The sequence below is a fragment of the Macaca thibetana genome, chromosome 2 (genome assembly GCF_024542745.1).
Source record: "Macaca thibetana thibetana isolate TM-01 chromosome 2, ASM2454274v1, whole genome shotgun sequence".
In the NCBI taxonomy this organism is placed as follows: Eukaryota; Metazoa; Chordata; class Mammalia; order Primates; family Cercopithecidae; genus Macaca; species Macaca thibetana.
Window position 1 is genome coordinate 31,499,776 of NC_065579.1, and position 20,665 is coordinate 31,520,440.

At 36.6% G+C, this 20,665-nt stretch overlaps 1 protein-coding gene across 1 annotated transcript; it reads left to right on the forward strand.

Annotated features, from left to right (window-relative positions):
• The first annotated feature begins 1,807 nt into the window (after positions 1 to 1,807).
• DAZL (deleted in azoospermia like) lies at positions 1,808 to 19,336 on the forward strand. The gene is given in 12 exon segments (XM_050779574.1): positions 1,808 to 1,909; positions 1,911 to 1,946; positions 7,775 to 7,921; positions 8,189 to 8,280; positions 8,806 to 8,857; positions 9,290 to 9,353; positions 9,441 to 9,580; positions 10,916 to 10,987; positions 11,709 to 11,759; positions 12,511 to 12,624; positions 13,952 to 14,050; positions 17,413 to 19,336. Coding segments are annotated over 12 exon segments (951 nt in total). The 5' UTR covers positions 1,808 to 1,879; the 3' UTR covers positions 17,467 to 19,336.
• The last annotated feature ends 1,329 nt before the right edge of the window (positions 19,337 to 20,665 follow it).

Below are 20,665 nucleotides of genomic sequence, written 5' to 3' on the forward strand. Positions count from 1 at the left end.
ACACTTCTCACGCTATAGAAGTCCACCGTTTGCCAGCTCAAAAAGTAACATTTCAATGCTTTCCGTCAGTACGTAAGTGAAGTTTGCGGATAAAGGTCATAGCCACTTAGCCCTGTGTGTATAACCAAGGTGCTGGAGTGGTTCCCAAAGTTTCGTGATTGGCTCCACCACCTGGCCCACAGCTCATCCTGCTCTAGGCCCTTGCTCTGACTTTGAGAATGTTCTAGAATTCTCTAGGCAGGCCTAGCGCCTTCCTGTAAGGCCTAGAAGGTGAATTCTCCCATTAAAATGTAAGATCCCTGAGCAAAAACATATTCTTTATTCTGTTCACTCCTGCATCTGCAGTACCTGGTAATTCAGGCACTCAGTAACTATTTCTTGAAAGAACAAACATCCTGAATGTCAAACTGGCATTTCCTCCCATCCAACCCCTTCTATCTCAAACTTGATGAAAAGAGTCCAAGTTTTTGGCCTGTTGATGCCTCCTTCCGTTTTCCAGACTTGCTTCGATTTATTTATGTAGGCATTTAAAAAGATTTTGGGGTGAGTGTAAAGCTAACAGTGATTGCGCTAACCCTGTGCCTTCGAGAAGCCATTTTGAAACTACAGCCTAGACACATTAGAGTCTCATTTCTGTAAACTATACCATATATTTCAGTATGCAGTCTTATTTCAACGGTGTTTTGGGGGTGATGTGTGTGTCTCTGTGTCCGTGTGAGGGCGGCACCTGCCTGGAACTGAGTCACGGGACCTGCGCACACGCGCTGCGTGCGCTGCGTACCCTACGCACCCGCCGCGTGGGCGCCGTCGTCCCCCGCAGCCCCCCCACGCAGGGGGCGGGGGCACTGCCACCCATTGGCTGAGGCCGATACCACGCGCCCCGATACCCGGCGCAGGAGCCACCTCCTCAAGCCCGGCGGGCCACGCCTCAGTCCGCCTGCGCTCCTTAGGCCGACTGTCCACATTTCGGGGCTCGTCAGCCTTGTCACCCGCCCTTGGTTTTCCTTTTCCTTTCGCCTTTGGCTCCTTTGACCACTCGAAGCCGCGCAGCGGGTTCCAGCGGACCTCACAACAGCCCCAGAAGTGGTGCGCCAAGCACACCCTCTGCTCCTCCTCGAGCCGGTCGGGAACTGCTGCCTGCCGCCATCATGGTGAGTTGAGGGAGAGGCCCGAGGGCCAAGGCCGGCAGAGTCCTCACTGGTGGGTGAAACCCGGCTCTGTGGGGGCGGAAAGTGAAGTCACCCTCCGCTTTCCTGTTTGGGGGGCACCTGCCTGGACGCACCACGAACCATGGCCCACAGGGTTGGGGGAGGCGGCCTGGCAGTGGCGGGGCCTACACACACAGGCCGGCGCGGGACGCCGAGGGTGGCAAGGTGGGGGTGGGCCCCGAGGACGCGCTGCCTCGCCGGCCACGTGCAAGGGCCGTGGCCTTCTTGAGGCACCCATTTCCCACCCCGGGTTCTCTGCTGGCAGAGGTTTGGGGTGCGGGTTCCCCACCCAACCCCCCACCGCCCCCACCCCTCCCCCACTCTGACGGGCATCTCCCCTCCCCCACTCTGACGCGCCCCTCCCCTCCCCCACTCCCACGCGCCCCGCCCCTCCCCCACGCGGCCCTGCCCTGCCAGCCTCACTTCTGGCGCTCTCCCCATGGCTCTGTAAGATGGCGGCGGGCCTGCTGAGGGACTTGCCTCCTTAGACTCCGAGTGTCGGAGGTTCCTTAGGAAGTTGTTCCCTCCCGGTCTCTGTACGGGGTGGGGTTTGTGGGGGCCTCAGCGTGGGGTGTGTGAGGCGTCCTGAAGGCAGGGCCCGCTAGCTAAGGGGGGCTGGGCCGGAAGTGCTTCTGGTGTCCTCTCACCTGTCAGCTGCTGGGGACTTGCTGATGGCAGCTCCCTCGTGCGGCGGCGACAGGCACAAAAGCTCGCCTGACGCCATCTTTGTGGCACGAGGTCGGTTTCAGTAGTTACCATTGAGAATTTTAGAATTTTTGAACTCTGGGCACAGTTTTTTTCCCTCTCGATAAACAGGAACCTTTGACAAAATGTCCATTTGGTAGATAGTGTTGGGTGTGCGTTTCTGTGAGTTTGGTAAATGCCTAGCGTTGGTTCAGCGCCACCACAAGGTGCGGCTCTGAACACGGTGACCAACCACTGAGTCACGAACGCGAGTATTACATGCTATGTGTGTCTGCATTGATAATTCTCAGTCTCTTCATTTTTAGAGATAAAGGGAGGAAATTTATACACAGTTTTTATTACCACGTATAAACATTAAAATAAAAATAGATTATGTGTAATTGTACAACATGTAGTTATCCGTGCTAATAAAAATTAATTACCTTGAGTTATAAGTAATTATTTATTATAATACTTTTCATTTTTAGAGATAAAGGAATCCTAATAGTTACATTGGATTTTTTTCTGATTATGAAAGTAGCCTATTTACTCATTTGAAAACAATCACTGTAAGAAAATAGCAATCTGTCTTAATCCTGACACTTATAGCCGTTAAATTTTGATACATGTATGCCCTTCCAGATTATTTTTATGCTTATATTGCATATAAATGGGCCAACTTTTGCAAGAGTTACACCGTGCTGCATAATAGTATTTTACAACTTGCATCTTTCAATTGATGTGGGCATTATTCTGAAGATAATTTTAATTTTCAATATATGTTTAAAATTATACCATCATTTTACCGAATTCCATTATGATGAATACTTTTTCAGTATTAATACTATCGGGCTGGGCGCAGTGGCTCACGCCTGTGATCTCTTTAGGAGGCTGAGGCGGGTGGATCACTTGAGGTCAGGAGTTCGAGACCAGCTTGGCTAACATGGTGAAACCCCGTCTCTACTAAAAAAGATTAGCTGGGCGTGGTGGTGCACACTTGTAATCCCAGCTACTTGGGAGACTGAGGCAGAAGAATCACTTGAACCTGGGAGGCGGTTTGCAGTGAGGTAAGATCGTGCCACTGCACTCCAGCCTAGGGAACAAAGAGGGGAGGCTCAGTCTGGGGGAAAAAAAAAATGCTATGAATATCCTTGTGTAAATATCTTGGCACGCTTGTATTATTAATTCCTTGAGATGAATTGCTGTAAGTGGAATTGCTGGGTGAAAGCGTTTTGCCCCTTTGGTAACAATTTTAAGTTACTCCCCTCATTAGTATAGTGATGAGTATCCCCGCCTATCAAACAGTGATACACCTTTTCCAAGCTACTCTTGGTAAAGCATGTATCAGTATTTTCCCACTGATGGTGTGGACAGTGATCTCTTTTTCATACCTTTCCCGATGAAAGGTATTAGGATTTTTTTAAATCGTCAACCTAAGAGCTGGAAAATATTTTACTATGTTGATGTGCACTTTTTGAAATATCGATGAAGTTGATCGTTGATCATTAGCTTTTTAAATTTCCTTTTTAATTTTGTATTTATTCATAAAAACTGTATTAATGTTCACCTTTGTCATACGTAGTGGAAAAAATATGTAGTATTAATAAGGAGGTGCCCTTATTCCTAATTTCAATGGAGATGACTCTAGTATTTCACTTTAAGCTTAATGATAGGGCAAAATTAGATTGATAGAAAATAAGATACCTCTATTTCTGTTTTACTTGGATTTTTAAATAATTTTAAAATGAATGCTGTATTTTATCAAATGCTTTTTCAATGGCGAATTAAAGTAACAATATCCTATGAAATATTCTTGCATTCCCAGTGTAAACTATATATACTGCTGGAATTTTGCATTTGTGCTGAGGGCAGGGATGGCTCATCTTGATGAGGCTTTGTTACTTATATGCTGTTAGCTTTGTAAAATGCGTTGAGAAATATTTTTTTCCTCTTTGAAAATTGAAGAAAAGTGTTTGAATTTCTTAATCTCGTCTTCTATCTTTATTTCCGGTGTCTGGTGTGTGTGTGCACCTCTCTCTGACACACACACATATACCCAAGTTATCTATTTCTTTACAAGTTGAAAGAATTCCCAGGGAAACTGAGCCAGGTATCATTGGGTGTTCTTTCTCAAGATTGTTTTGTAAACATTTAAATTTCTCTACAAGTTTATCACGTCGTTGATTTCCAAATTTATTCCTATAGAGTTTATGCATAGCATTGTTTTATAATCTGTGGTCATAACCCATTTCTCAGGTTTCATATATCTTTTTGCTTTCTTGCTTTTCCTTGCTTAGTTTTGCCAGGATTGTTTATTGCTTGAATTTCATCCTTCCCACCTCCAGCTCCCCAAGACTCTTCTCTTGGATTTACTTAAAGTTTTGATTCTGATTTTCATGTCATATTTTCTTAATTTTAGCATTCTGTTTATTCTCTTCTTTCTATTGGTGTGAATGTAACTTTGATAACTACAAATTATAGCCTTTTTCCTGGTCAGTTTATATAAATCTCAATTTGCTTACATTTTCACATAGTAATTGAATTAGATAATACAGTCAAAGAAGCTGACATCCCAGGAGTTTAAATAATTTTTTCCAGTTTTTAGCTGTCTTTGTCACTTGGTTGTCCAAATATAACAAGGAATGTGTTTGCTATAAATAACAATGACAGTTGTGTATATGATGGTCTTGAAGCTCACCCCTGTTAACTGTTCCAGCATTTCTCATTTCACAATTCACCAACTCACTTGAAGGTATGATTAAGAAAATTACTTCTTTAATGCAGTTTGTTTTCAGGATGCTATTGACAGTTACGATGGTATTTTCTTTAAAATTAAGCTTTTGCTTATCCTAAGCATTCATTTATATTTTTGGCCATAGTTTCACCAAACGTTGTCTATTGATTGTGGATTTTTATATATACACTTTAATTATGTGTAAATACAGTAGGAATTTAACAATCCCTGCTAATCAAGCCATGGTAAAAATGAAGTACATTGCTTACTTTGTTAGCTTTGAGCGCCACCTGCTGGCTGAGGACTAGGACATGATGATGTCTCCTTAATTTAAGATGTTATTACGCTGTTAAAATGATTCAATGAATTTTGTATTTACGATTCCAGTTAAGCAGGCAGCCAGTTTGTAAGATCCAAGCCAAAGTCAGACTTCCTATAATGTCAAATGCCTCTTTTCCTCTTTATCAAACTACTCTCGTCTCCAAGTATCCGTTTTACTCTTGTATCGAGTATGAGAATTAGACACCAGAGATCTTTTCCAACCATTCATTTTCAAGCAAGGAAACTGAGGTCCTGAAAAGACTTACTTTACTGAACAATGGAAATCAGGTCCTTCCCAAACAATAATTTTCCTCCTCAATTCTTGTGGCACTGTCACAAGGTTTCTTAACCACACCCTATTCAAATTTTGGACCAAATAATTCCTTGTTGTAGGAAGCTGTCTTTGCATTGTAGGATGTGCAGTAGTATCCCTGGCCTTCAGCCCGTCAGATGCCAGGAATACACCTCAGGTGTGACAGCCAATCTCTCAACATTGTTAAATGCCCCGGGGCTCAAAAATCTTCACCAGTTGAGAATCAGTGCATTATCATAACTTCTTATAATCTGACAGTTTTCTGCCAGATGTTACACTTCTAGATTAAAATACATCCAAACTATGGTGCAGAGACAATACTGTATATATAGCTTGTTTATAAAAAATACATATATCCAAAGTTCATCCACAAATCAAGGGGGAATTGAAAAGGAGAAAAGAAACTACAAGAATTTCAGAATTTATTTTGTTTTGTTTTATTCTGTTTGGGATTTCTGAATGAGCTGAGAAGGGATTGGTGAATTGTCTATAGGGAGGGGAAATCTCATCAAGTTCCTTATAGTTCAAGATATGCAGCTTAATGTCATTTAGAAAAACGATAACGTAAGACATTTTTAGAAAGGAAAAACTTCAGAAATAGTTTTTAAATTTTTCTTCCACATCATTGTCACGAAATACCACTATTAAAGGAAAGAATTGGGAATTACTTAGTTACAAACCCAAAATAGCAAGTATAAGCGCAAATAGAGAAAAGCAGTAAACTCAGCTTTAATTGATTTGACAACTTAGATTTCATCTCTAGTAAAGCTGTGTAGAATCAGTAACTTCTAGCGTCTAATTAACAAAGCAGGAAGTCTACTTTCTTACTAATTCCTATAAAATTACTCTGCCTTTCAAAAAGATATACAGTTGCGCTCTTTTGTCTTTTGTTTTCTTTCAAACAGGTATGTGTGGAATAGCTTTCTCTTTTGCAGCCTTTTGTAGTTACCTTTTGTAGTCAACGGGCACTTCACCAATGATTTTTAAATTAATAATGATTCATAGTTTCCTGATGTTTCAATTAGTTCTTAATTAAAAGTATCTTCAAAATAAGTCAGCTAAAATAGTAAAGCCAAAAAAGAAACTTGAAAAAAAAATCTACTGAAAATAAATTTAAATAACAGGATACTAACTTACATTGGCATACCACTTTATACTTTACGAAATGAATTCACAGATGTTATCTCATTTCATTCTCAAAGCAATTTGCCCAGAGATACACAGCTGGCAAGTAAGTGGCCTATAACCACTTACCTGTAAGGGACATAAACCTAGTTCTCCTGACTAAATTAATTTTTGTTCCACTATGCTATATTGCTTCTCCGACATACATATTACTTACAAATTCTACTTGAGAAAATTTTACATTAGCCTTAGAGTCTACAGCGGAAAGAATAAAGACAGTTCAGATCAAAATCCAGAAAAATAATGAGTTATATGTATGTGTTTCTTTATCTGAAAATAAAGATGGTATCATTTATATCTGCCTACTGTGAAAATTAGAATTATCAGTGGGACTGATTTGGTGTTACTCAGGAAGAAAAATGTTATTTCAAAAGATGATTTGAACACCCTAGCATTAGGGATGAGGATTATAACCCTTTTTTTAGAAGGAGCTATGACATGTGAGCAAATAATGTTTCCATGATCCGTTCCTAAAGTAAAGCAGGCATGCTAACACAGGGAGTGTTAAAATTGTAAAAATTCATGTTATTTTGGTGAAAAAGGCGAAGCAAGACAAATTGGTTTAAAACTTTGAGGCTTATTTTCTTTTTGCTGTGGCTTTTTAGAGTTTTTTTTTTAAGATTTGTCATCCTTTTTATTAGTGTACTCAGTAAAATGAAAAGTTGTTTATGAATATAGAACAGGATGATTTTAATGTTAATTTTTACAAATCTAAACTTTCTGATTTTGAGATTTTTTAAAACTAATTCACATAGTATTTTCACAAATAACTAAGTATTCTTCCACAGCATTGTACAAGACTTGGTAATGAGCAGTACTGGGTTTAAGAAAGTACTGTATCCTGGTTGGGCGCCGTGGCTCATGCCTGTAATTCCAGCACTTCGGGTGGCCAAGTCGGGTGGATCACCTGAGGTCGTGAGTTGGAGACCAGCCTGGCCAACGTGGAGAAACCCCATCTCTACTAAAGATATGAAATTAGCCGGGTGTGTTGTCAGGCGCTGGTAATCCCAGTTACTCGGGAGGCTGAGGCAAGAGAATCGCTTGAACCCGGGAGGTGGAGGTTGCAGAGAGCCGAGATCACGCCATTGCACTCCAGGCTGGGTGACAAGGATGAGACTCTGTCTCAAAAAAAAAAGAAAGCACTATATCCTTTTGTTAAAATTCAATGCTAATCTACTCTGTTTAGTTTAAATCCTGAGCCTGAACTAACTTACAAATGAAAGTAATTTATATAAAATACTTTATACTTAGAAAACAAAAGTTATATTTCACATTATGTATGGGTTTTTCCTGTATATCTAATTATGATGTCTACTTTCCAAATTACAGTCTGCTGCAAATCCTGAAACTCCAAACTCAACCATCTCCAGAGAAGCCAGCACCCAGTCCTCATCAGCTGCAGCCAGCCAAGGCTATGTTTTACCAGAAGGCAAAATCATGCCAAACACTGTTTTTGTTGGAGGAATTGATGTTAGGGTATTGTATTCATACCTCATTTTTATGTTACAATACATTATGAATAATGGGATTTGGGCCCTGTTACAAACTTAAGGTTTTTTTGTACTTCATGGAGGTTTAGAATTGGTTTTATGTTTGTCCCATAGCTACTAAAAATATCTTTGACAAAGAGCTACTGGTCATTTGGGGACAAAAGGGGGAGAAATTTTCATATCAAACTTTTTAATAAAATTGAAATTTTTGAATGCTGAGTTTTTACTCTTGAAGTTCAATTCTTTTCCATAGATGGATGAGACTGAGATTAGAAGCTTCTTTGCTAGATATGGTTCAGTGAAAGAAGTGAAGATAATCACTGATCGAACTGGTGTGTCCAAAGGGTGAGTAATTTTAGCAAAAATATCTGAACTCTAGCCACGTATAGAGTATCAGAGAAGACTTCAAAACTGGTATTCTGATGCTTACATAAATGAAATTTGTTGCTGTGTTAATTTCTTTCATGTAAAGGATAAAAGTTTATTGCCAGTTCTTTAATCATTTTTCTGTTTGTTTTTTAATATCTTCAGTCTTCATTTCATACAAATGAAATCAGTTTTCTCAAAGAATTGTTTTCTTCATACATTGCACGGTATCTTAAGTTTTAACCACCTTGTCTTAGTAAGTTAAATTCAGGTTCACAGATACGAATTACTTGTCAATCAATAAAGTTTTCACACTAATCTTAGCACATTTTGACATAGTTCAGATTAAGAAAAAGCAGTATTTGTAGAGGATCTATCATGTACATCTTAACAAATACCGTAGTATATTATTCATCTTTTAGTCATCACTTCTGTATATTGTAGAAGTTCTGAACCATGTACTGTATGATGGTGATTTTATACTTCATTTATCTGCCTTTATAGCTATGGATTTGTTTCATTTTTTAATGACGTGGATGTGCAGAAGATAGTAGAAGTAAGTAATCTAATAGAAAAATATCATTTGTTTTATTGATACAGTGTTTAGTGTTGAGTGATATACTCAGTCTTGTATAAAATTTGGAAGAAGATACACTTTCTGTTTAAAATCCAAACTTAGAGGAATCTCACATGGTATGTTAGAACCTGTTTATTTTTGACTGGGCACCTAGCTTCATGAACTACAGATGGGAAGGGTTGGAGACAGGGCAGGGTGATGAAAAGTTTTTGATCAACTTTCACTTGATGCCTCTTGACACTGATAGAGAAGTAAGGGAGGTAGCTTCATGATGACAAATTTTTATTTGGTGTGTAGTTATCACTGATCTTTTATGATAATAGGAACTTTAGAAGACTTTAGGTGTTCACCCAAGTCTTGGAAGTAAAGACTTGAAAATTGATTCCAGTTTTGTTACTGTTTTATTTTCAGTCACAGATAAATTTCCATGGTAAAAAGCTGAAGCTGGGCCCTGCAATCAGGAAACAAAATTTATGTGAGTACAAAGAGAAATTGTTCTTGTTGACACATGTAGCTTTTCTAAGAACTAAAAATAGGCTTTTTATTTTTGCTTTTTAAAAAGGTGCTTATCATGTGCAGCCACGTCCTTTGGTTTTTAATCATCCTCCTCCACCACAGTTTCAGAATGTCTGGACTAATCCAAACACTGAAACTTACATGCAGCCCCCAACCACAATGAATCCTATAACTCAGTATGTTCAGGTAAGAATTGCTTATGTTCCTATTCTCTTGTTTATTGTAGTCATTGTACCCTCTGGAATTATATCCAGTTTCCATATAAGTGGTAATAGCATCCCTGTTTGAATACTTTGAGTAATGGGAAATTTATTTTGTTAGAAATTTCTTAGTGTTGTTCTTGATATGAGCTAAAGATCTGCTGTATACTTTGTCTTTATCTTAGAAATGACCTCTGTAGACACATGAAGAAATCTCTTCCTTTTTCCCCCCATGTAGCTAGTTTCTGAAGTATTTGAAAGCAGCTCTCGTTATGTGTCTGTCTACTTTATTTTTCTCTAAGGTTAGCAAATCATCTAGCTATTCTTTTATTTGCAATGGTTTCCGGATGCCACCTCATATAAATTGCTGACTTCTGGATATATTCTGGTTCTGGAATGGGTAGATTTCTGATGTGTTTTACTAGATAAATCTTGTGAGTTTCTGGCATATAATTTCTCTGATCCTGGTTACTTTGATATTTAAAGTAGGATTTGACATGCTATCACTTATTGATGATAAATAACATTTATTTTCTTCTTAGTTCATGTTACTTATGTCTTAGTTTAAAAGACATTTTCTTTGCTGGAAAATAATAGTGAGATAGTTTTTCAGTGGCTCTTATTCATTGACATTTTCCGTGTACTTGAAATGTGTAGGGTATACCTTTTCTTCTTTCTCCTTCTGTGAACAATGGCTAGAAAAAAAAAGCCCTATTTGTTTCTAACATTTACTGTGAGCCATTACTGAATCTGGGTGTATTCATGTATGCTGCCACCTATATGTTTTCAATCAATAACTATTGAAAAATATAAGACATTATACTGTCTCGTCCAGTTTTGGATTATATACAGCTCTTAGGTTTTCGAAATTAAGTACAGAAAAAGCCATAACATCTGTAGGAGGACTACATATTACCCTATAATATTGTCAAATACAAAACTGTCTAGAAGTATTTTGACAAAGAAATAGCAAATGTATTAATTTAACTTGCATTGAAATCTGTCTTAATAGAGCCTTATCATCAGTGTAAGAAATAACATCTGGGTGGGATTATACACAGTATAAATAAGATAAACTTTGTCTGGTGAAATAGTCACTTCTTTTGTCATTTGTTCCCCCTCCCCTCCCAAAGGGTAACACTTGACAGATAATATTTCTTTCTTCATAAAGTCAGTCAGTCATTTAGAATTCTGCATTATTGTATATGGAAAAATAATATTTTAAAAGTTTTCATATTTTTGTTACGTTGGGAATAATATTTCTTTCTAATTTTAAAAAAAGTTTTATCTTATTCATTCTTTCTGTAAACTTTATTTTCAGGCATATCCTACTTACCCAAATTCACCCGTTCAGGTCATCACTGGATATCAGTTGCCTGTATATAATTATCAGGTAATTTAGGAGGGAGTAAAATGATTTACTTTCAGATTTTGTTGAGGCCTTTAACTTGTTTATACAAATTGCCTGAATAGTTTGTCATTTTAAACTAGTGAAATGTACCTAAAATTTAAGAAAAAAATTAGAATTAAGACCTCTGTATTATTTAGAAGTAATGGAATAATATTTTGACAGGAATATACTTAGCAGTAACTTTACAACAGTTTTATGAGATTCGGTGTCCCCTTCTGTATTTCAGCATGTATTTTTTCATTTTTGCTGTCAAATAGCTGAAACAGCCAGACTGACTTTCATCAATTTTTTAGGGAGCTAGAGTGAAATAAATTATCCAATTCTTAGAGCACATAATTCAAATTCTATTTCTATTTTAGCTGGCTGCTTCACAGTAATAGTTCTGTGAGTCTCTTTACATAGATATGACTGTATATATAACCCATAATCATATCTATGGTAATAAATTCAAGCAACTAATATCTCTGAGATTTCCACAACGCCAACTCCCGAAAATTGGGGAAAAGGTGAGGTTTTACATATAGAAGTAACAACAAGAACATCAGGGATTAGAAACATAAAGTACTTCTTTTTTTCCATTCTGTTTCCTATAACAACAAAGGAGCCAGCATGAAAAGTACTTCAATATTGTTTTCTCATGTGTTTTTGAAAATGTGTAGGAATATTTGAATAATTTTGATTTCCTTTTTTTTTTTTTTTTAAGATGCCGCCACAGTGGCCTGTTGGGGAGCAAAGGAGCTATGTTGTACCTCCGGTAAAGTGAATTACCGAAACATATAATTCCTGTTCTTTATTTTATTTTTTTGTTTATATTTCTTGATTTTTTCCCATGTCATATATGCCTATATTTTTAAATAGTTCTTTATATTAATGTGTTACATTTTGTTACTTTTTAACCCAATTAGAAACTCCCATGGGAGCAGCAGTGCCTTTTTCTCTCAGGTTTTTGTGTGCTTAAGCAATGACTGGTCTAGATAATGATAAGTGTTCAGTTACTTGTTGATAGACTATGTAATTCAAGAGAGATAGTATTAATGTGGATTTAGAATTAGCATGTATCTGCCTAGAATCTGCCTCTGGCTTTACCAGCCATAAAAAAAATTGTTGAAGAGGAACAGAAATATTTTGCTGTTAATTACTGTTAAATAAGAATAGGAATAAAACGAGTATTACGTCTAAAACACCCAAGCTGCTGTCTTTCATCAGGATTGGAGATTTGAAGGATACAGTAAGTGTTAACATTCTCAAACACTTCCTTACTACATTAGTTTCTTAGAGTCCTTGTACTTCTGATTATCTTGATACCTAGAAGACATTTTAAAACAGAAGACTGCCTTACTGTATTTCAACTGTTCATTTAAAACAAAGTTTCTGAAATAATGTAATTGATTTTTAACACAACCTACATTGAAACTTTGGATACCAGCTCACCTTTTTGAAGAATAAGTGGCTTTTAAACATATCTGTATATCTGTTTAATTACACTTTCATTATTTTAAATATAGGCTTATTCAGCTGTTAACTACCACTGTAATGAAGTTGATCCAGGAGCTGAAGTTGTGCCAAATGAATGCTCAGTTCATGAAGCTACTCCACCCTCTGGAAATGGCCCACAAAAGGCAAACATCGAATTTTGTTTATATATATTTCATATTTATTTTTTCTAGTTTTAATAATGGTTTTTTGAGAAGCAAGCATTTTTGCCAGAATTTAAAGATGGGAGCCATAAATTATAGAGCTTAAATAATTGACTATTATTCAGCAGTTAAAAGTGGGTGAAATTTCAGATACCCCAAATTTTCAATGTATACATAAAATTTCTGATTCAGCAGTCCTTTTCTGTATTCCAGTTCCACTAATTTTTAAAAACCATACTTCAATAAATGTTATATTAATATGATTTGGCATAATGTTATGGGAGGGTTTCCTCAAGAATTCTACTCTTCAAAAGAGGAATTAGTACGAATTATATATACCTTTTCTTTTACGACAGTTTTGATATTTACTTAAACAGTGAAACACATTACTTGTGGCATTCTCTATATAACGTTATATGGCAGTAGTTCCCAACAGTGGTGAAGTTAGTAGTAATTATTCAAATATTGAATTAGGCAGGGTTGTTTCTTTTTATCATTAGAGCAAATTTCTATAATACTATCACTCTTGAATCATATATGTAAATGAGTGGGAGTGTGGAAGTACTTGATGTGCTGGTAATATGTATAACACTCGAAGAAGTCCCGTTGGAGTGTGAATTCCTTGATTTGATACTCGATTTTAAAATGCAAATAAATATTAAAATAGCTTACAGTATAATTGTCAGGTTTTCTCCTTAGTATTTTTTCTTGAAACATTGGAGTTCACTTAGGGATTTAACAAATTCAGCTTTTTAAACCAGTATTCTGTCACTGAGGTTCTAAAATCTTTGATTGTCAGAAAACTTGCATACTGAGTGATACGTGGTAAGAATTATGAATCACATTTTTATGAATTCCTTTTTTTTCTTTTTTTCTTTTTTTTTTTTTGGGGAGACATAGTCTCGCTGTTTTTCCCAGGCTGGAGTGCAGTGGTGTGATCTTGGCTCACTGCAACTTCCGCCTCCTGGGTTCAAGCAATTCTTCCTGCCTCAGCCTCCTGAGTAGCTGGGATTACAGGCGCCTGCCACCACACCCAGTTAATTTTTGTATTTTTTTTTTTAGTAGAGATGGGGTTTTGCCATGTTAGGCTGATCTTGAACTCCTGACCTCAGGTGATTCTCCTGTGTTGGCCTCCCAGAGTGCTGGGATTACAGGCATGAGCCACCACTCCCAGCATCTTTTAGCATTTTTGCATTTCTTTAGAAATAAAGTAATATGTTCATTAAACCATCAAAAAAAAAAAAAAACCCTTATTCAGAGTGAGTGAAAGAGAATCGTCTTTACGTTACTGAAAACTTCTGTGTTTCAGAAATCTGTGGACCGAAGCATACAAACGGTGGTATCTTGTCTGTTTAATCCAGAGAACAGACTGAGAAACACTGTTGTTACTCAAGATGACTACTTCAAGGTATGAAAAGAACAGTATGCATAATTTAAAAGCACACTTGTTAGATTTAAAGTACTTGTTTTCCTTGTGGTATACGTATTTTGAGATTTCTTAAGAGCGTTTAATTGAACTGTTGGCATTTGACTATAACACAGTAAACCAGAGTGGGTTTTACCTGGCAGTGTATTTTCTGCACTCGAACCCTGATATAATGTAGTTACCTTTAGGGAAGAATCCTTCAGCAGAAATTTGCAATTGAAAGGGTTTACCAGAGAAGAGAGTTAGTTTACTGGCTTGACCAAATAGTAAAAGAAAATTTTAGATACAGAAAGCAGATCTTGGCTGGGTGCAGTGGCTCATGCCTGTAATCCCAGCACTTTTGGGGGCTGAGGTGGGTGGATTGCTTGAGCTCAGGAGTTCGAGACCACCCTGGGCAACATGGCAAAACCCCATATCTACAAAAAATACAAAAATTAGCCAGTTGTGGTGTTGCATACCTGTAGTCCCAACTACTCCAGAGGAGGCTGAGGTAGGAGGATTGCTTGAGCCTGGGAAGTTGAGTCTGCATTGAGCCATGATTGTGCCACTGTACTCCAGCCTGGGCAACAGAGTGAGACCCTGGGCGACAGAGTGAGACCTTGTCTCAAAAAAATAAAAAATAAAAAAGTACATGCATATTGGATTAAAGAGAAGAAAAGAAATTGTTTACTCAGAAGATGAACAGTGTGAAGGGAGAAAAGGGGTAAAGTGAAGCAGTAAAGTGTTGAATGGAAAGAAGTGGAGGTTGATTGAAACAGTTGGTGAAGTGGAAGAGAATGTGGGTAGTTGAATTCCAGAAAGATCTGATTTCTGATCCTGCCTTCTATCCATGTTGTATAGATAAATCTTATTAAGACTTCAGTTTTTACAAGTCTAAAATGAGAAGGTACAGGACTAAAGGTTTCTGGGTCCCTGTAGTTCTAAGTCTATGAATAGGAAAAATAACTAATTTGGTCAGTCCAATGGGAGAGAAATACTATGGTTAGTAAAGGGAAGGTGTTTTTTAAATAATAGGTTTATTGAAATATATAATTGAAATACCAGTAATACAATTTACCTATTTAAAGTTTGCATTTCACTGTTTTTTTGATGTATTCAAAGTTGTGTAACCATGACCACAATCAATGTTAGAATACTAAATCACCCCAAAAATCACCCCCCTACCTTAGCAGTCACCTGCCATTTTCCCCCATCCTGTGCAGCCCTAGGCAACCACTAATTTACTTTCTTTAAGGATTTTCCTGTCCTGGACATTTCGTGTATATGGAATCATACATAATGTGGCCTTTTGTGACTGGCTTTTTTCACTCAACATATAATGTTTTCAAGGTTCATCAGTATTCTAGCAGGCATCAGAACTTCATTTCTTTTTATTTATGGCTATTACCTAATTCTGTTCATCTGTTAAAGACATTTGGATTATTTCCTCTTTTTAACTATTAGAAATAATGCTGTGAACATTCATGAACAAGTTACTATGTAAACATATGTTCTTATTTCTCTTGCGTATATACTTCGGAATGGAATTGCTAAGTCATGTTTAACCTTTAGTGGAACTGCCAGAATTTGTCAAAACTGGCTACACACTTTACTTTCAAAAGGAAATGTTTAACCATCACTTTGTGTCTTAAAACAGAAAGTAGACCAGCTTTTTTTTCCATCTGTGAATGGATATAGGATGAAGCTTAAGCTTTTTTTAAAGGGTTATATTACGGATCTCCTGTATAATGTAGAAGAGTAGAGCCCATATTGCAGAATTAAGCTCTTAACATCTTCGCAACAGGGAGTAAACATACTTAAAGTTGACATTTGTTCTCTAGTTGCTTCATTCTACATAGATAGTATAATTTAGAAAAGAAGGAACTGGAATTGTACATCATCTTGCCTTGCCCAAAATTCTGGTGATTACATAGGTGTCTACAGTAGTACTTAAATGATTTTCAAAGCAGAAGGTAGTCTTGTGCTTTTTTTTTTTTTTTTTTTTTTTTTTTTTTTTTGAGGTGACCTCACTGAGTCACCTAGACTGGAGTGCAGTGTCACAATCACAGCTTACTACAGCCTAAAACTCCTGCACGCAAGGGATCCTTCTGCCTCAGCCTCCCAAATAGTTAGGACTACAGACATGCACCACCATAGTTGCTAGTTAAAAAGATTTTTTTTTTTTAAGAGACAGAATCTTACTATATTGCCCCTGGCTGGTCTTGAAATCCTGGGCTCAAGTGATCCTCCTGCCTCAGCCTCCTAAAGTGCTAGGGTTAGAGGCGTGAACCACCATGCCCAGTCCAGAAAATAGTTTTTAAACTTGAGTTCTCACCTGGAGTTAGAAAAAGACTCCCTTTAAACTCCCAGAGTTTTCTGCTTGTTTGGGAGAGGAATCAGAAGTTGGCATCCTGCAGTTGTCTGACATCTAGACCTATTTTGATTGACTGCGTGTTGTTGTATTGCATATGAATGCATGAGGTATTTTTGAATGTATTTACTATTTCCATAGCTAATTCCACTCTTCATTGTCTTAATTCTCTAGTCCCTTCATAATCTTGTTTCCTGCATGATCTCTGAAGATACATGTTGGTGACCAGTTTTCTAGATTTTAAGCTAAATAGGATATCACTCTTTTGACAGATTAGGTAACTTCCGGAAGCCACTTTTATTTATATGACAATGAAACTGAAGTCCTAGAAAAAGGGCACAGTTACCTTTGTAGAAAATAAAATACTATTATGTTATTACTCATTTGCTCAGTCCCACTCCTCCTTTTAAGGCCTCTCACTTTTTTCTGTCTGCACATCTGTAGGCAACATAGAGTGATAAGAAAGTTTTGCATGTATTTTAAATATTTATCTTCCCTTTCTAAAGAATGATATATCTTCACAGGTTAATGATACGTCTTTAAATGCCAAAACTTACATCTTTCAACCTAACATGAAATTTCAGATTGGAGAGCTGTTCGCAAGTTGTGGTTCCTATTAGATGCAGTTCAGTTAGTGAAAGCAGTATTTTTTACAATTACATTTTCTACCAGCTGTCTTTGGGACATTACTGCAAAATTATTAAGAAGTACATAAAATTATATTGAGTCTAAGTCCTGTTATTTCTGAGTTTACTGGGATTTCTTTTTTTAAAATTGATTTCTTTTTTAACTAAACTGTTTAATAAAACTAGGCATCTCAGTACATATGTTATCCCTGTGTTCAAGAATGCTTCCCAAAAAGGATAATCTTTTTTCTCATTATTTTTAATGTTTAGACCCAAAACAAGTGGTTTAAGGTTTTGACAACTTTCAGATCTATAGTAGTAATCAGAAGTTTTCAGTAAAGTAAAAGGACTCTTTCTATCTTTTCCAGGATAAAAGAGTGCATCACTTTAGAAGAAGTCGGGCAATGCTTAAATCTGTTTGATCCTCCTGGCTATGTAGTTTCATGGGAAGTTGCTGGTTTTGAATATTAAGCTAAAAGTTTTCCACTATTATAGAAATTCTGAATTTTGGTAAATCATACTCAAACTTTCTGTATAAGTTGTATTATTAGACTCTCTAGTTTTATCTTAAATTGAAACTGTTCTTCATTAGATGTTTATTTAGAAACTGGTTCTGTGTTGAATATATAGTTGAAAGTAAAAAATAATTGAGACTGAAAGAAACTTTAAGATTTATCTGCAAGGATTTTTTAAAAATTAGCATTTTAAGTATTTAAAAGCAAATACTGATTTTCAAAAAAAAGTTTTTAAAACCCTATATTGAAAGGTCAGAATTTTGATAGTCTGAATACAAGCATTTCACTTCTCCAACAAGTACCTGTGAGCAGTACAGTATTTACAATATTGAGCTTTGCATTTATGATTTGTCTAGAAATTTACCACAAAAGCAGAATTTTTAAAACTGCATTTTTAATCAGTGGAACTCAATATATAGTTAGCTTTATTGAAGTCTTCTTATCTAAACCCAGTAAAACAGATTCAAAGCAAACAGTCCAATCAGTGGGTCATATGTTTATTCAAAATATTTTATCTTTTATCTAGAATCCACATATATAAATCCTATTTGATAAGGGTAGTAATTAGGATAACTAAAATTCTAGGCCTAATTTTTTAAAGAATCCAAGACAAACTAAACTTTACTAGGTATATAAGCTTCTCAATGAGTCACCATTCGTCTTTTTTGTAAAAACTTTTTTCTTTGAAATGCTGAACTTGGCTGTTTGTCAAATTGTGCAAAATATTGGTATTAAAGAATGCTGCAACTTTTTTATGTCACTTAGAGGTTAATCAGAGTATCTGAAAGGAATTGTTTTTATAAAAACATTGGAATATTAGTTACTTGCTATAAATAGATTTAGTCTGTTATACTTCCTTTTGTAAAGTAAAATATGTCCAGAAGAGTCAAAGTAGGTAGTTTTGGTATTTCTAAACCACAAAAGTTGTTTAATAAGTACATCTCAAGAATGTGCTAGAGTTAAAAGTTAACGTCGTTTCTAGATTAGGTGGTGTCTTCATTTTACATTGTGACAAACAGCTAGAGCAGAGCCCTTTTGCTCTACCCGGTCTTTCTTTTCCAGCATTTGTCACTTGTCTTTCAGAAGGTTTGCTTCTAAAACTGGTGATGTAAGGAATGGAAGTAGCTGTATGAGCAGAGCAGTTCAAGGGCCAAACCCTGGAACGGTAGCAATGGAATATAATACCTTTCTAAGGTAAATAGTTGTATCAGTATCATTTGATCTGCCACGGACATGAGTTTAAAGCAGCTTTCTGGCCCTTGTTTCAGTGGCTTCTTCCCTAAAACGTAGAGACTCTAACTTAATGTGTAGTTACTATGAGCCATATTATTAGTACCCACTGGGGTCTATAATTCCTCAAAATTTTCATTCTGAATCTGAAGAAAAGAGTCTTTTAACTTTAGAATTCCCAAGAGGGCTTTATTACACCTCAGAAATTGAAAGCACCCTGAATTTGTCCATTTAAAAATTAACTGTAGTTTTTTTGGTGCTATAACATTGACACGTATCATTCTGTGATTAAATCTCCAGCTTACTATAAGTGATACCTATATTCTAAAGAGCTGATTCTAATTATTCCAATATGACCTTAAGGAAAAGTAAGGGAATAAATTTTTGTGTGTGTTAGAGTGAAGCATTTAAAAGAGTAAGGGTAAAAGAGATGAAGTCCTGAATCTTTCAAAATGGAAAATTAACTCTAAACTTAGAAATATGCTTCTACCTATTGCTGATACTGTCTTTGCATACATGAATAAAAATAAACTTTTTTTCTTCAAAAGTGTTTTTGGCTTTCTGATGCAATAATCTAAAATGGTGGGGAGTTGGGAACTGTGTAACAAGGTTTAGATTCTTAAAATGTGAAAGTATAGAGTTCATTTTACTAATCTGGCAGAGTTCGCTCATAAAAGAAATTCAGGTACAAAGAGAAATTTAAGAGATGCATGAACAGCAGTGCCGAGTAGGAATGCTGACGAACACATCTGACTTGCTATGTCACGGCTAAGGTCCCTTTCAATTTGGACCCTATGAAATATTTTGTCTCCTGTACACCTTAGGCCTAATCTCGAGACCTTTTATTTAGGGATATTGCGGTTGCTTAATAGAGCTTAAATTTTTTGTATTGCATGTACTTCATATGGATGCAATAAAAAAAATCAATACTTCCCACCTCTTCTAGCTGTAGTTCTAGTACTCTCAGTTCTATAAGCTGAGCCCAGTGGAGGAAATTCTCCCCTCAGACACTACTGTATTTCATCAGTAAGCTTACTGATTCATAACCAGAAACTTGACTCCCAAGATTCTGCAGGATACCAGTGCTTTCTGCATCACCAAAGATTAAATTGTGATGTTTAGTGTCTAATAGGCTAAAAATTAGTAATTCTTAAATGTGCATATGTGTACATATGTATACATATGTGTGTGTATATATGCATATATCTATGGTTACATATATACTATCTGTTACCCAGAATATTTGGTTATAGCACAAGCTGAGTAAGCTTGTAGTATTTTCAGACCCCAAAATTAGACTTACATATACCTTAAGATAGTTGCTTTACATCAGCTTATTATCTCAAGCATGTTTGTGGTTTAGTAGTAAATTCTTAACACAAAATCAAATCTTTAGAATTGAAAAATACCGTTCAGCACTTTTTTGTAAAAAGTTCAAGTTAATGGCAAAATCAAACAACTCTAAAAAGGTGAATCACCTCCATAAGTATATTGCATGTTGTTTTTTTCTTTCTCTGAAATCAGATTACCTTTAATTCAAAATAACTTCAAAATTGATAGTACCCATCTTGCAAGGAAGTCGTTGACTTTTAAAAATTAATACACCACGGCAGTTCCCTCTAGTTGTAAAGCACCTCTGGCCCCTCTTCACTAAAATTCTCTTGGCTCTCTTTAAAGGTAAATTGGTAACAATGGACTGCCACATTGCTTAATCGCCTTGCCTGCTTTCATTGCTGTCAATTGAGGGTAATAAAGAGCAGCAACGATAAGACAGCGTGACACACTGCTTTCACAAAGATGGCAATAGAGAAGGTGGGGAAACATAAGGGAGAGAGAAGCAGCAGTATTTTCCATTGACCAAGTCTTGCAAATAGGG